At 47.1% G+C, this 17,558-nt stretch overlaps 1 protein-coding gene across 1 annotated transcript in view; it reads left to right on the top strand.

Annotated features, from left to right (window-relative positions):
• AP2B1 (adaptor related protein complex 2 subunit beta 1) overlaps positions 1-15,775 on the top strand; it is an 84,063-nt gene extending 68,288 nt beyond the window's left edge. The window contains exons 18-22 of the mRNA XM_069971770.1: positions 2,422-2,551; positions 5,574-5,658; positions 7,695-7,781; positions 13,478-13,632; positions 14,971-15,775. Of these exons, the coding sequence (XP_069827871.1) occupies positions 2,422-2,551; positions 5,574-5,658; positions 7,695-7,781; positions 13,478-13,632; positions 14,971-15,045 (532 nt within the window). The 3' untranslated portion in view covers positions 15,046-15,775. The remainder of the gene's footprint in view (positions 1-2,421; positions 2,552-5,573; positions 5,659-7,694; positions 7,782-13,477; positions 13,633-14,970) is intronic.
• The last annotated feature ends 1,783 nt before the right edge of the window (positions 15,776-17,558 follow it).

The following is a 17,558-nucleotide window of genomic DNA, read 5'->3' as shown; positions in this document are numbered from 1 at the left end:
ACATTACACAGTGCAGAAACAGCCGGCCAGGGACTTGTTTACATCAGCCGTCTCAGAAGGGGGGAGGGGGAGAGAACCGCTCACATGGTTTTCTGTGTCTTCAACAGAAAGCAGCAACCTCAGAACTGGGGGGAAGGAGACTGATAAGGTAATGACATGTATGGAAGTAATTGTTAGTCTCCAGGAGTGGGGATGATTCAGCATGTCTTTTACCTGTGTGGAGTACCCCTTTAATACCAGATTGGTGGAGAGTTGATTGCCCTATGATCATCTATCTGTTTTATGGGACCACAGTGCTTGATGTGCAGCAGCCTCTTCATGTCACCGTTTAGTAGTGGTTATTGATGACCTCGTATAGGTCATCAGTATCAGACTGGGGGAGCGGTGACGAGAGAGGAGAGAATGTACACTATAAGCGGAGAGAAGCCACACAGGAGATAATGTACAGTATAAGTAGAGAGAAGCCACAAAGTAGGAAATGTACAGTATAAGCGGAGAGGAGAGAATGTACGGTATAAGCAGAGAGAAGCCACAGAGGATAGAATGTACGGTATAAGCGGAGAGAAGCCACAGAGGAGAGAATGTACGGTATAAGCGGAGAGAAGCCACAGAGGAGAGAATGTACGGTATAAGCGGAGAGAAGCCACAGAGGAGAGAATGTACGGTATAAGCGGAGAGGAGAGAATGTACGGTATAAGCGGAGAGGAGAGAATGTACGGTATAAGCGGAGAGGAGAGAATGTACGGTATAAGCGAAGAGGAGAGAATGTATGGTATAAGCGAAGAGGAGAGAATGTACGGTATAAGCGGAGAGAAGCCACAGAGGATAGAATGTACGGTATAAGCGGAGAGAAGCCACAGAGGATAGAATGTACGGTATAAGCGGAGAGAAGCCACAGAGGATAGAATGTACGGTATAAGCGGAGAGAAGCCACAGAGGAGAGAATGTACGGTATAAGCGGAGAGAAGCCACAGAGGAGAGAATGTACGGTATAAGCGGAGAGAAGCCACAGAGGAGAGAATGTACGGTATAAGCGAAGAGGAGAGAATGTATGGTATAAGCGAAGAGGAGAGAATGTACGGTATAAGCGGAGAGAAGCCACAGAGGAGAGAATGTACGGTATAAGCGGAGAGAAGCCACAGAGGAGAGAATGTACGGTATAAGCGGAGAGAAGCCACAGAGGATAGAATGTACGGTATAAGTGGAGAGAATTTACAGTATAAGCGGAGAGAAGCCACAGAGGAGAGAATGTACGGTATAAGTGGAGAGAAGAGAATGTACGGTATAAGCGGAGAGAAGCCACAGAGGAGAGAATGTACAGTATAAGTGGAGAGAAGCCACAGAGGATAGAATGTACGGTATAAGCGGAGAGAAGCCACAGAGGAGAGAATGTACGGTATAAGCGGAGAGAAGCCACAGAGGAGAGAATGTACGGTATAAGCGGAGAGAAGCCACAGAGGAGAGAATGTACGGTATAAGCGGAGAGAAGCCACAGAGGAGAGAATGTACGGTATAAGCGAAGAGGAGAGAATGTACGGTATAAGCGAAGAGGAGAGAATGTACGGTATAAGCGGAGAGAAGCCACAGAGGAGAGAATGTACGGTATAAGCGGAGAGAAGCCACAGAGGAGAGAATGTACGGTATAAGCGGAGAGAAGCCACAGAGGATAGAATGTACGGTATAAGTGGAGAGAATTTACAGTATAAGCGGAGAGAAGCCACAGAGGAGAGAATGTACGGTATAAGTGGAGAGAAGAGAATGTACGGTATAAGCGGAGAGGAGAGAATGTATGGTATAAGCGAAGAGGAGAGAATGTACGGTATAAGCGGAGAGAAGCCACAGAGGAGAGAATGTACGGTATAAGCGGAGAGAAGCCACAGAGGAGAGAATGTACGGTATAAGCGAAGAGGAGAGAATGTACGGTATAAGCGAAGAGGAGAGAATGTACGGTATAAGCGGAGAGAAGCCACAGAGGAGAGAATGTACGGTATAAGCGGAGAGAAGCCACAGAGGAGAGAATGTACGGTATAAGCGGAGAGAAGCCACAGAGGATAGAATGTACGGTATAAGTGGAGAGAATTTACAGTATAAGCGGAGAGAAGCCACAGAGGAGAGAATGTACGGTATAAGTGGAGAGAAGAGAATGTACGGTATAAGCGGAGAGAAGCCACAGAGGAGAGAATGTACAGTATAAGTGGAGAGAAGCCACAGAGGAGAGAATGTACGGTATAAGCGGAGAGAAGCCACAGAGGAGAGAATGTACGGTATAAGCGGAGAGAAGCCACAGAGGAGGGAATGTACAGTATAAGCGGAGTAAAGCAATTCGTTATTAGAGCAAAGTTCTAAACTTATTTGACGAGTTTCCTTTATATGTGAAAAATCCATTTAAAAAAAAAACATTTTTCTTCTCCTTAATTTCAGCTTTGGGGTAATTCCCAGCGCCCCCCTGGCTATCCATACACCCCTCATGCCAAACCAGAGCATTGACATCTCCCTTCCGCTCAACACTTTGGGACCAGTCATGAAAATGGAGCCGCTTAACAACCTCCAGGTATATATATATACTCTGCCCTTGGTGCTCTTGCTGTGTATTCAGCTGTGGCTTCTGATCTCAGTATTAGGCCTGGCTTTTGGATCACTATATAAGTGAGGAGCCGGCTAGCAGCAGACGTTGTGGACATAGATGCTGCTTGTGTCCATAGACGGGCCGTATACCCGCTGTAAGGGATGGCAGTGCTGGTTCATGTAGTCCCATCCAGCCATCTGCTCTCCCAGCTCACTCCCACTGATGCAGCTACCAGAATCAATTAGTTGTTAGCACCCATGCCAGACATGTCATTAGCCGACTGCCATCTCCTACATGACTGATCTGCTCCCGCGTGGCACAAATGCAGGTGGCAGAGCGCCCCGGGTTCACATCCCAATCTGTGACAATAATCGCTTGATTGGAATTATAGAATGCAACTTATTAGAACTTTTGTATTGTGCTATTATGGAATAGATTGTATACTGTAACTTTATTAATTTGGGGTTATGTGATTTTTTTTTTTTCACCTTATAGACATCAGTGGCAGAATACAGTACAGTGACCCCAGATAACTCTACATTACATCTAACACACTGTGCAGAATATCATAGAGCAGAAGAGTTCTCACACAGCTTGTAAGGATGGTGTGTGTCACCTTTCCTCTCAATATGCATAGAAAAATACACAGACAGACAGACATTACAGCAGTATAATAACATGGTGTTGGTTTAGTGCACAAAGGTATGATGACAGGTCCCCTTAAAGGGGTACTCCAGAGAAACCTTGTTTTTGTTTTGTTATCAAATCAACTGGCGCCAGAAAGTTATACAAATTTGTAAATTATTTCTATTTAAAAATCTCCAGTCTTCCAGTACTTATCATTTGCTGTATGTCCTGCAGGAAGTGGTGTATTCTCTCCAGTCTGACACAGTGCTCTCTGCTGCCACCTCTGTCCATGTCAGGAACTGTCCAGAGCAGCAGCAAATCCCCATAGAAAACCTCTACTGCTCTGGACAGTTCCTGACATGGACAGAGGTGGCAGCAGAGAGCACTGTGTGAGACTGGAGAGAATACACCACTTCCTGCAGGGCATAAAGCAGCTGATAAGTATTGGAAGACTGGAGATCTCTAAATAGAAATAATTTACAGATCTTACTGTCTGGTATCAGTTGATTTGGGAAAAAAAATATTTTCCACCGGAGTACCCCTTCAATTCAGTTTAGAACACAGGTGTCAAAATCAGGGTCTCCATCTGCTACAATTCCCATCAAGCTTAAAGCTAAAGCTTTACCTGTCCAGGCATGATGGGAGTTGTAGTTCTGTAGCAGCTGGAGGGCTGAGTTTGACGCCACTGATCTAGAACATCACGTTTTTTTCTGGGGTTTTTTTCCGTTTTTTTCCGTTTAGAAACATAACCAGACTGCATTATCCCCGATCCAGGACGCTGGTAGGCCACAGCATTGTCTGGCTGTATGGAACCGTTTCGCTTCCTAAAGTGGGATGACATTTTAGCTGCATTAGGTTGTCATAACTTACTACTTCTGTGTCCATTAGATAACAATGGTGTTTTGTAGTCCCATCCGCCGCATCGCGTTCTGCTACATTTACGTATGGCCTATATCATTGTATTATAGCAGCAGATTACAGACACTGAACGGACGCGGTAACTGAATAAAAGCATCAGGAATCCCCACCATTATTGGTTGTATTCTGCAGATTTGGCTATGACGCGGGGACGTTGCTCATTATAGTGACAGCTGATAGGACGACGGCCACCCAGCCCCCTCCAGCACCGGGATCTGGAGGACATGTCCTTCCGACAAGGCCCCACACATTGGTTTTCCACACAGAAGTATTAATAATTGCGCGAGCTTCTGATTCCTTGTGACATCTCGTGGTCCTTATTAGTGACCTTAAAGGGGATATGCGCAGTTATTATAAAGCATCTGTGTGATAGAACGCCCTGATATACTCAGTAATATAATCCTCTGGGCTGCAGTGTCCACATCGCCTACCTTCAGGGGATACATCAGCGTATACTGCGGCGTACCGCTGCTGCCTTCATTGATTTTAATAGCTCAGATAGTGGTCTATTAGTGACTGTGCTCAGTGATTGCGGGAGCAGAGTCTGTTTGCAGGACCCCACGGTGGAGCTACCTGTGTTCTTACATTCTTAAGATACATTCCAAGATAAAGTGCCGGTGTGGCTGCCCGAGATAAAGTGCCGGTGTGGCTGCCCGAGATAAAGTGCCGGTGTGGCTGCCCGAGATAAAGTGCCGGTGTGGCTGGCCGAGATAAATTGTCGGTGTGGCTGCCCGAGTTAAAGTGCCGGTGTGGCTGCCTGAGTTAAAGTGCCGGTGTGGCTGCCCGAGTTAAAGTGCCGGTGTGGCTGCCCGAGTTAAAGTGCCGGTGTGGCTGCCCGAGTTAAAGTGCCGGTGTGGCTGCCCGAGATAAAGTGCCGGTGTGGCTGGCCGAGATAAAGTGCCGGTGTGGCTGGCCGAGATAAAGTGCCGGTGTGGCTGCCGCTAAGGGGATATTGCTCTGATGATAATACTTACCAATACAATGGCAGCCGGGCAGACTTACAAAGGGAATCTCACAAAACCTGAGTATGCAGAAAGTATATACATATATATGTGCACATTGATAATAGTATAGCAGTTTTTATGTCAAGACACCATGACGGAACATATTGGCTTCATTATAAGTCATCAGGGTCCATTGGGTCCGACCACAGCTGTAACTTTATTTTCCTTCTTCTGCTTTGTGTCTGAATTCACCAGACAGATGTGAACACGGCCTAATCCACTGCTGTCAGTAGTAACCCGAGAGGGCCGTCATTTATTTATAGAACGGCGTACGAGTACAGATGTCACTTCTGTTCACGCGGCTGAGAGAATGATTCAGAAACAGCTGAGTAGAGATGAAGGGTTAATGGATGTTATGAACCTCTCCGATCAGCCGGGGGATCTCAGGCGCCGACGCCGCGGTCGCCTGCTGTAAATCTCACACGTTAATTCTTGGTTCTCACTCTTGTGTGTGATAGGTGGCCGTGAAAAACAACATTGATGTCTTCTACTTCAGCTGCCTCATCCCTCTACACGTTCTGTTTGTGGAAGATGGCAAAATGGGTAAGAGGCGATCCTGCCCGTCAGGTGCTGTATACGCTGGATATATATATATCATTAGCCTCATTCACACCCACTTACAATGAATACACTGTACATTGTCCTGTATCTTTAGTGATGTGGGATGAATCCGCACTACACACGAGTATCAATAGTCCTGATAATAAACTACCGACTACGTCCGGCTAAAGGCTATGTACACTGAGGAATAGGGCTATGTGCACACTGAGGAATAGGGCTATGTGCACACTGAGGAATAGGGGTATGTGCACACTGAGGAATAGGGCTATGTGCACACTGAGGAATAGGGCTATGTGCACACTGAGGAATAGGGCTATGTGCACACTGAGGAATAGGGCTATGTACACACTGAGGAATAGGGGTATGTGCACACTGAGGAATAGGGCTATGTACACACTGAGGAATAGGGGTATGTACACACTGAGGAATAGGGGTATGTACACACTGAGGAATAGGGCTATGTGCACACTGAGGAATAGGGCTATGTGCACACTGAGGAATAGGGCTATGTACACACTGAGGAATAGGGCTATGTACACACTGAGGAATAGGGCTATGTGCACACTGAGGAATAGGGCTATGTGCACACTGAGGAATAGGGCTATGTGCACACTGAGGAATAGGGCTATGTGCACACTGAGGAATAGGGCTATGTGCTCACTGAGGAATAGGGGTATGTGCACACTGAGGGATAGGGGTATGTACACTGAGGAATAGGGCTATGTACACACTGAGGGATAGGGGTATGTACACTGAGAGATGGGGGTATGTGCACACTGAGGAATAGGGCTATGTGCACACTGAGGGATGGGGGTATGTGCACACTGAGGGATAGGGGTATGTGCACACTGAGGAATAGGGCTATGTACACACTGAGGGATAGGGGTATGTGCACACTGAGGGATAGAGTTATGTGCACACTGAGGGATAGGGTTATGTGCACACTGAGGGATAGAGTTATGTGCACACTGAGGGATAGGGCTATGTACACACTGAGGGATAGGGGTATGTGCACACTGAGGAACAGGGCTATGTACACACTGAGGGATAGGGGTATGTGCACACTGAGGGATAGGGTTATGTGCACACCGAGGGATAGAGTTATGTGCACACTGAGGGATAGGGTTATGTGCACACTGAGGGATAGAGTTATGTGCACACTGAGGAATAGGGGTATGTGCACACTGAGGGATAGGGGTATGTGCACACTGAGAGATAGGGGTATGTACACACTGAGGAATAGGGTTATGTGCACACTGAGGGATAGGGGTATGTACACACTGAGGGATAGGGTTATGTGCACACTGAGGGATAGGGGTATGTGCACACTGAGGAATAGGGCTATGTGCACACTGAGAGATGGGGGTATGTGCACACTGAGAGATGGGGGTATGTGCACACTGAGAGATGGGGGTATGTGTACACTGAGGGATAAGGGTATGTGCACACTGAGATCCATGATCACGGACAATTTCACAGGACGCCTAAGTTTTTAATTCCTAATAGCATGTAAACAGCGCTGATGATGAAGGTAAAAATTTATTTTCAGTGCACAATAGGGAGATATCAGCAGGTTAGTTTCCCTTTAAAGGGAACCTGTCACCAAGACAATGCCATCTAATCTATCGCCATCATGTTATAGAGCAGGAAGAGCTGAGCAGATTGATATATAACTTTGTGGGGAAATATTCAGTATAACTTGTAATTTATTGATTCCTTGTATTCTGTTTTGAGTCCAGTGGGCGGAGTCACTCAATAGGCTAGACTGCTTAGCAATAAATGACAAGTTATACTGAACTTTTCCCATAATGATATATATCACTCCGCTCAGCTCCTCCTGCTCCATAACATGGTGCTGATAGCTCAGGTAGCTTTTCATGGTGACGGGTTCCCTTTAAGACATGGTAAACGCTTCCTGAAATGGAACAGACACATTTGTGTTGGTCATAACCAGGGATTATTCGCTTCTCTTTCACTGTGTATTGTGGCCAATCATCTCTTCTGTTTCCATTCCATAGAGAGACAAGTCTTCCTGGCCACATGGAAAGATATCCCCAATGAGAATGAACTACAGTTCCAGATCAAAGAGTGCCACCTGAACGCAGGTACGTTGTGGGGATGATGGGGGAGATTTATCAAACATGGTGTAATGTAGACCTGGCTCAGTCGCCCCCGGCAACCAATCAGATTCCACCTTTCTTTCCTCACAGACTCTTTGGAAAATGAAAGGTGGAATTTTATTGGTTGCCGGGGGCGACTGAGCCAGTCTCACTTTACACCATGTCTGATAAATCTCCCCCATTAATATGTGTATTTATGTGTCGATATGATGTGATAATTGGCCCCCACACCTCATCTGTTACTCCCCATGGCATCAGGAAAGTATCACATTTCCTGACAGTAATACGTTTTTACCTTGTGGTGCTGGCGGCGGGCGCATAAGTCCGGGAGGGGGGGGGGGGGCGGGTTTAGGGCGGCGGGCGCATAGGTCCGGGGAGACGGGTGCAGGCAGGCAGAAGGAGGCCTGGGGGATCCGACGCCTGAGGTCCGGATGTGCATCAGGAAAGTGAATATGTGAACACACGGTTAGGATGAGCACGTAGAGGCCCACATTGCAGTACCTTCGCCTTTTTGCCATAAATGACTGAAATCGGAATGAAAACTATTGCACACGTCATTTGCAGCAAAAACCGCAAAGTACTGCAGGACACGAACACAGCACGAGCGTTCATTGGGAACGCTCACAGTTAAAGGACCTGAGCACAGCGCAGCGGCGGGTGACCGCAAGATTATAATGGGGGCAATCTCCCTGTTGCCCAGATTGCCCTCATTAGAATCCGGCTATGTTTCTAGACTATGGGGGACATGTATCAACTGGCGTACAGTGTTTTTTCGTCGGAAATGGCTGATTTGCGAATGAAATATTTGCAAATCAGCACTCTCCGACGGGTACGCCGGGGGGCGGAGAGGGGGTGTGGAGGGGGCGGAACGGAGGGCGCAGACTCAGAGTCCGCGCGATTCACCATTCGTTCTGCCAAAAGATACGCAGAAAACCTACTCCAGTCCTCAGCTGGCGTAGGTTTTCTGCCGTGCGCAGTCCGCCGGCGCTGCGGGGGCATTTTTAAGTCTGGCGCAGAAAACGCCAAACTCAATAAATGTCCCCCTATGGGTTACTTGCTCTCCCAGCAGGCCTTGCCTTGCTCTCTATGACTGCTTGTTTCTGGCTTTGTAGTGCGCCATTGCTCGTGCTATACTTACATATGGTAGACTACATGGGCAGATTTCTTAGTTGCCTAGGGTCCTATAACACGGCCCGATCATTATTGTAAACGAGCACCGATCTGCTAGAGCCTATTACATAGCCCGATAATCATTTAGCAAGGGCTGCACGGACATCGTTAGTGATGTCCGTGCAGCCCTTGCCCAAAAAGGGGTAGTGCTGCGGTAAGCAATTATTCACTAAATAACACACATTACAAAGTTATACAACTTTGTAATGTATGTTATGTTAGTGAATGGCCCCCTTCCCCGTGTTTCCCCCCATCCACGGTAGACCCGGAAGTGTAGTGCTGTATACTCACCTGATTCGTGTCAACCCCCGTCCGCCATTTTGTGACAATGTTGTCATCTTCTGGCGGCCAACCAAACCGCCCCTAGTGCTGCTCGCCCCCTGCCGCGTCATCAGCTGCTCAGCCGCGATTGGCTCAGCATAACTGTGCTCAGCCAATCGCGGCTGAGCAGCTGATGACGCTTCAGAGGGCTGCCGGCACTAGGGGCGGTTCGGTCGGCCGCCCGAAGATGACATTATTGTCACAAGATGGCGGACGGGGTCGACACGAATCAGGTGAGTATAGAGCACTACACTTCCTGGGGTGGCGTGGGTGGCGGGAAACACGGGGAAGGGGGCCATTCACTAACATAACGTACATTACAAAGTTGTATAACTTTGTAATGTGTGTTATTTAGTGAATAATTGCTTACCGCCGCACTACCCCTTTAATACAGTACCTGTCCACGCTCTCAGTCTTCTCCTGCGTTCTGCATGCTCCCCGGTCCCTTGGCTGCAGCTTCAGAGCGGTCTCTGTGCTTACAGGCCGCTCAGCCAATCACTGGCCAGGACCTCCGTGCACTGTCAGCTCAGAGACAAGCTCTGCATGCAGAGCGCATCGCTATCACGCGGAGCTATTACACATAGCGATGCACAGCTGATGGTTTTAGGTCCTGTTCTAAAGAAACAACCAGCCGATGATCATTGTCTCTATTACACAGAGCGATGATTGTTTCCTGTAATCGGCCCTTAGAGTTCTGGGCCACAGTCACGGTCGGCCGTTATATATTTTCTATTTTCTCTTTTCCTCCATCGTTCTCCATTGTCCTTCCCGCACCGTCACATGAGAGTTCAGTCCGTTCCTTCAGCGACATGATGAAGAGTAAAGAGCGTTTGAGAAAGCATCGAAGCTGCTTCCAGTTCAGCGGCTCCGCTCTGCGCGAGAGAGTGTGCGATGCCGGCTAAAAATAGTCTGGGTCATGTGACAGTCTACTGGCATTATATCTGAGAAGCGTTATTAACCCGTCGACTCCTAGGGAATTCTCTGCAGCACTGAGAGAGGCCGCAGGATTTCTCTGTCGAGAACAAAGGCTTTGCAGTGCGATGTTTATGCTGAGGGACTGTGCTGCGCAGGATAACACCATGGCGGCTCGCCCTAACCGGAGCAATGTCTGTACCTGCAGACCAAGGAAGGTTACGGGATTCTGTTAGTAGCCTTCAGGGGGGGGTACGACGAGGGGGGGTGGCAGGGGTACGACGCGGGGGGGTGGCAGGGGTACGACGCGGGGGGAGGCAGGGGTACAACGCGGGGGGGTGGCAGGGGTACGACGCGGAGGGGCGGCAGGGGTATGACGCGGAGGGGCGGCAGGGGTATGACGCGGAGGGGCGGCAGGGGTACGACGCGGGGGGCGGCAAGGGTACGACGCTGGGACTGCAGGGGTACGACGCCAGGCGGCAGGGGTATGACCTGGGGCATAAAATATCAGTAAATATAAAGTCCGCTCTGGATTGTCGTACAGATGGCGGCCATTGAAGCTCCTGCGGGTAACCTCTGTATACAAGGCTTCCCCATGATCACCTTTCCGTCTATATCTGCTTTGAGGACAGTGTTAAATATTCATTTCCGCATGGCTTCCCGAGGCCGGCCGCCACGCATGTGGCATCCTAAGGCTCGATTATTTAGGTTGCTTCGCGTAGCACGCAATCTCCTGTCCTGTCCTTATCTATTTGTGTGTTTTTAAGTGGGTCATCATTCAGAAAACATTACAAATAGCGCGCCAGAAGGCTTTAGTATTTAGCCGGAAGCTTCCATTATACGAAACCCTGATCCCCAGACGCAGCTTATTTCTCCTCTTTTTTAAATTAAGATTAAAAAGGATCTGCGGATGAGATAACGTCTTCCTCTGTTAAAATCGGTTTTAAAAACAAAAAAACATAAAATATATACACAAATAAAAGCCACACAAATAAAAAAAATTTCAGCGATTGTCAGAAAGCGTCATTGACTATAATGTAAGAAAAAATGGAAGTGCACTTTTCGTTCGTGTTCTGTTTTTTTGGGGTGCGCAAAAAGTTTGTACATGAAAAGATTTTATGCCCGATGGAACACTGACGAATTTGATGAAAATGGAGCCCGATTTTTTTTAAAATTCTCTATTTTGATATTCATTGAGAAGGACCATAGTATGAACAAGGTTCACAAGTAAGAAATAAACACACAATGAATTATATAGTATAAACAGCAGAAATAGGCTAATAAAGAGCCCTTAAAGGGATATGTAAGCAAAAAAAATCTTTCTAATCAACTATTGCTAGAGATTTGTAATTTACTTCTATTAACAAATCTCAACATACTAACATAGTTAATAATACGGTTGAGAAATACAAGAGTCCAGCAAGTTCAACCTATAGAAGTCCTACTGTGCTGATCCAGAGGAAGGCGAAACCCCTATGAGGCAGATGACAAGTGCCCCATGACAGGAGAAAATTCCTTCCTGACTCCAATATGGCATCAGAATAATCCCCCGATCAATGTCCTATCACATGTAATCTAGTCTCCATAATTTAAAAAAAAAAAATCATCCAGGCCTCCCTTGACCTTATTTAAAGAATCAGCCATGACACCATTGTGTGGCAGAGAGTTCCAGTCTCACTGCTCTTACAGTAAAGAATATAGAGAGTTCCATAGTGTCACTGCTCTTACAGTAAAGAATATAGAGAGCTCCATAGTCTCATTGCTCTTACAGTAAAGAATATAGAGTTCCATAGTCTCACTGCTCTTACAGTAAAGTATATAGAGCGTTCCATAGTCTCACTGCTCTTACAGTAAAGAATATAGATTGTTCCATAGTCTCACTGCTCTTACAGTAAAGAATAAAGAGAGCTTGATAGTCTCACTGCTTTTAAAGTTAAGAATATAGAGAGCTCCATAGTCTCACTGCTCTTACAGTTAAGAATATAGAGAGCTCCATAGTCTCACTGCTCTTACAGTTAAGAATATAGAGAGCTCCATAGTCTCACTGCTCTTACAGTAAAGAATATAGAGTTCCATAGTCTCACTGCTCTTACAGTAAATAATATAGAGCGTTTCATAGTCTCATTGCTCTTACAGTAAAGAATCTGCGTCTGTGCTGATGGTCAAACCTTCTTTCCTCTAGAAGGTTTCACCATCATGGTTACAGACCTAGGAGTAAGGAGACCCCTACAAAGATCTCTGTACTGTCCAGTCATATGTTTGTACATTGGGATCAGATCGCCCCTGAGACGTCTTTTTTTCTAAACTAAGTAACCCCAAGCGTGATAACCTGTCCTGGTCCTGTAACCCCCCCGTTCCCTTATTACCCTGGTCACCCTCCTCTGCACCCGCTCCAGTTCAGCTGTGTCCTTCTTATATACCGGTGCCCGGTGCTGTATATAGTAAATACCACGTGTGGTCTGACCAGTGATCTGTATAGAGGACACTATGTTCTTATATACCAGTGCCCGAAGCTGTATACAGTATATACCATGTGTGGTGACCAGTGATTTATAAAGAGACAAAACTATGTTCTCATCTTCAGCATCTCGGCCTCTTTTGATGCCCCCTGATGTTATTAGGCTTGGCAGCCGCTGCCTGGCACTGATCACTATACATGAGGTTACCGGCCACCAATCCTCCAGCTCCTGTTACCCAGTGTTTTATTATTTAGCCATAACTGTTCTGATTAGGAAGAGAGAGAAAAAAAACATTGAAATTATTGGGGAGTTTGAGGGATCCACCAGGATTGTGGCTGAGGGTAAAACACTGGTGTGAACTGAGCCTTAAAATTTGCATCATTTGCTATGGCATCTAGATGTAGAAGAAACGCCGGCCTCCAACCCCCCTCCCCCTCTATGACCCGCTGTGATAGACTGCGCTCCGGCTCAGGTTCCATATCTTACAAGTTTGGAATCGGTTTTCCATTCAGTTCTTTCCTCCTTTCTATACGGGGAGGTTGTTTTGTATAGATCCTTTTATGTTGCTTCGTGGTAATTGGGTGCATTTATGTTGTGAATGGCTTCTCTGTTTCATCTCCTCCTCTCTTTCTATTCCTGTCGCTGCGCGGCACGGTTTTGGTAACTACTTAGCACACTTCTTTATTGTGCTACAAAGGGAAATCATTGGCAATTGCTACCATTTGGGCTGACATGGTTCGCGGTGCCCCTCGTCTAGTACACGCACTTTGACCGGATGTTTTCGTATTGCACAGCGCGATGACTTGCCTTTCTCTTTAGACACCGTTTCCAGCAAGTTACAGAATAACAACGTTTACACGATCGCAAAGAGGAACGTGGAAGGGCAAGATATGTTGTACCAGTCTCTGAAGCTGACCAATGGCATCTGGATCTTAGCTGAGCTGCGGATCCAGCCTGGAAACCCCAACTACACAGTAAGAAACGTCATTGTGATCGGACACAAACCTCCTTAATCGGCCGTATTCATTTTAGTTTGGGTGTTTGATATTTTACTTTATCCTGTATTCTGCATCATTGCAACTGTCCAGAGCAGGAGAGGTTTTCTATGGGGATTTGCTGCTGCTCTGGACAGTTTTTGACATGGACAGAGGTGGCAGCAGAGAGCACTGTGTCACACTGGAGAGAATACACCACTTCCTGCAGGACATTCAGCAGCTGATAAGTACTGGAAGACTGGAGATTTTTAAAGGGGAACTATCAGCAGGTTAGATGACTCCAACCTGCCGAGAGCCCCTTTAAACGCCTGGGATGCTGAGGAGGAAAGTATATGTGTTACCTTCCTCCTCGGCGTCTGTCCTGCACTGTCAGAGTTATCTTTGCCCCGGAGCACTGTCAGGAGCACAGCCGCATCATCCAGCTCGCCCCCTCCATTGACTATCATTAGAAGGAGTGGGCAAATGGTGCGGCAGTGCTCCAGAGTGCTATAAGGGGCTATCAGCAGCCAACCAACCAGAAAAGTGCTGTCCACAGGTGGGTGTCTCTGGTTAAGTTGATACCTCTAGTCATGTTTCAAGGTTCGTCTGTCATCCGCTGGGTCTACAGAGATGCCATATTCTGTGTAATCCCCAAAATTCCCCAACTCAACAGTACTTAAAGTGACTCTGTACCCACAATCTCTTCCCCCCCCCCCCCTCCCCACTTGTACATTCGGATAGCTGCTTTTACTGTCCTGGGGTCCACTCAGCAGGTGATGCAGTTATTGTCATAAAAAAACAACTTTTAAACTTGCAGCCCTGTGCCAAATTGGCGTGGTCTGGAGTGTCTGTGCATTAGACTTGCACCCTCTCTCCGTCCCTCCTCCCCACCCTCTTCACCATAAGGAATGTCCCAGGTAGGATTTTTCCTATTCATCACCTGTGTGAACACTGCACATGTTGGATCATTAAGGCACCTGTGCAGTGTTCAGACAGGTTATGAATAGGAAAAAACCTGCCCAGCAGCTTTCCTAATGATGAAGGGAGGAGGGACGGAGGGGCGGTGCAAGCCCAGAGCACAGACACTCTAGGCCACGCCAATTTGACACGGGGCTGCAAGTTTAAAAGTTGTTGGTTTTTTTTGGGCAATAACTGCATCACCTGCCGAGCGGACCCCAGGACAGATCTTAAAAGCAGCTATCTGAAGGTATGAGCGGTTAGGAGGGGTAGATTGTGAGCAGAGATGATCTAACAGGGCGATGGTTCGGGTGTTGGGAATACTCCTTTTAAATTTCTGCTTTTCCCGTCTCATCTCTGTGTTTCTTGTCCCGCTTGCAGCTCTCCCTGAAGTGCCGCGCTCCGGAGGTGTGTAATTACGTCTACCAGGTGTACGACTCCATCCTGAAGAACTAAAAGTGACGTCGTGCAAGAGCCGCCCTCTCGTAGATGAATCCTATTTCCCATGTAACATGTCTGTCTACCCTCCTATTCTTACAGTGTACTGGGTTGTACATTCCGACACGTCAGAGCGCCGCTGGCAAGGTCTCTCTAATGGAGAATAGGGGAAAGCACTTGTCAGGCACAGATAGGGATAAGAAAAGGTGGCGAGCCCCATTCAGTAGGTACTGGCCACGTCTAGTGCGCAGCCTCCTCCTCTAACTACGTGAGTACTCAGCAATATATAGACCGATATCTCCATGATGCTGTGCCAGTGCCGCCATATATGTAGGATCCCGCCTTGTGTAGATGCTCCTTGCCAATGTTAATCATAATCACTATTGTAAATTAGAGAAACTAGTCGTCGTAACCTTAGATTGAGAATATTGTGTACGTGTAACCAAGCTCTGTGAACCGCACTACAAGCATCTCGTAAGTATCTGCCCACCGTCGCTCTCATCAGACCACATGGTGGAACAACGTCTGATGAGAACGGCCAGATGAGTGCGTCTACATTAGTGCCACTTGAGTTCCTGATCTTGTGAGAATCCCATGTTTAATCATCCATCCCCGATACGTGTACATTCCGTGCCAATGGTCAGTGCATCGCAGCCCAAGGGAGCATGGCGCTTGTTTATTGTTACATCCACTTTCCTATCTCCACAACATTGACCGTAACAATAAAATGTATTTCAGAAAATCATAAGTTGTGCTTGTGTGTGACTTCATGAAATGAGATTCCAGAATATCCTTTTTCTCTTCTTAAAGAGACAGTGTCACAAAATTTTCCTTTAAAGGGGTAGTGCGGCGCTAAGAAATTATTCACAGAATAACACACATTAAAAAGTTATACAACTTTGTAAAGTTTGTTATGTCTGTGAATCCCCCCTTCCCCGTGTCCCACCACCCCCGCACGTGTACCTGGAAGTGTTGGTGCATTATACATTACCGCATGCGCATGTCCGCCATCTTGTGCCAAAAGTCATCTTCGGATGGCCGGCCGAACCGCTCTGACCGTCCCTAGTGCCGGCCGCCTTCTGCAACATCATCAGATGCTCAGCCACGAATGGCTGAGCATAACTGTGCTCAGCAAATCGTGGCTGAGCACAGCTATGTTGCGGCAGAGGGGGGACGGCGGCAGCGATTCGGCCGTCCGTCCGAAGATGACGTTTGGCACAAGATGGCGGACATGTGCGACACGGATCAGGTAATGTATAATGCACCAACACTTCCGGGTACACAAGCGGGGGTGGTGGGACACGGGGAAGGGGGCCATTCACAGACATAACATACATTACAAAGTTGTATAACATTATACTGAATACTGAATTGTTGCATAACACAGAGCATTGTCTCCTGGTAAGCTGCAGAGCTGAAAATATAATAGTTAATAATATAATAAGACTACATTATTTGCCCTCAGCTGATATACAACCTGCATAATGGACAGGTTTTCTACACGAGCGCAAAGGAGGGGGACTTCCTGTGTGTGTTTTTTTTTTTTTTTTTTTTAATTTGAACGGAGAGAAGACCAATTATTGGCACAGGGGGGGGGGGGGGGGGGGGGGGGGGGTCATGGAGCACAGTTTGGCCATATATATGCACTTATTATGGGAAATGCTTTTGTCCCTGCACTTACTAATGCATCAAGGCTTCACTTCCTGGATAACACCGTGATGTCACGACTCCCAGAGCTGTGCGGGCTGTGGCTGCTTGAGAGGATGATGGCAGAGGGATGCTCAGTGTCCCTCCAGTGCCCTGTGTCCCCTGCCATCATCCTCTCCAGCAGCCACAGCCCGCACAGCTCTGGGAGTTGTGACATCACCGTGTTATCCAGGAAGTGCCATCACCGTGTTATCCAGGAAGTGACATCACCGTGTTATCCAGGAAGTGACATCACCGTGTTATCCAGGAAGTGACATCACCATGTTATCCAGGAAGTGACATCACCGTGTTATCCAGGAAGTGAAGCCTTGACGCAGTAGTAAGTGCAGGGAAAAAAAGCCCTTTATAAGCATTTCCCGTAATAAGTGTATATTAGGGATTTGTATAACTTTTTTTTTTTTGGGGGGGGGGGGGGGGCAATACAATACTTTAATATTTTTGCCGGACTTCTCCTTTTACCATCTACTTCCCTTCCTAGAGTAAGGAATGGATATAGTCAAACCAATCCTCAAAATGTTAGTATCTTTTAGTGCCGTTACAATTATTTCAGGTAAAGCTTCAGGCGCACTATAATAGGAAGAACAAACCTGCAACAAGCCGGCTGCATCAACTCACCAAAAAATCCACAGGTGCACAAATCCCTTCAAAGCAGAAGTTCAGCATCCAAAAAACAAATTTTTTCAGCATTGATGTGGATTAAAAACTTGTCTTTTATTTTCAATAGGGGACAGTCATGGAAAAAACATAATTATTTCCATGACTGTGCCGTATTGCATAGAAAACCTCTCCTGCTCTGGACAGTTCCTGCGTCAGCCAGAGATGTC

This window comes from Dendropsophus ebraccatus, chromosome 5 (assembly GCF_027789765.1).
Source record: "Dendropsophus ebraccatus isolate aDenEbr1 chromosome 5, aDenEbr1.pat, whole genome shotgun sequence".
NCBI classification, from domain to species: Eukaryota; Metazoa; Chordata; class Amphibia; order Anura; family Hylidae; genus Dendropsophus; species Dendropsophus ebraccatus.
Note: the sequence above shows the minus strand (reverse complement) of the source record. Positions and strands in the feature narration are given on the sequence as shown.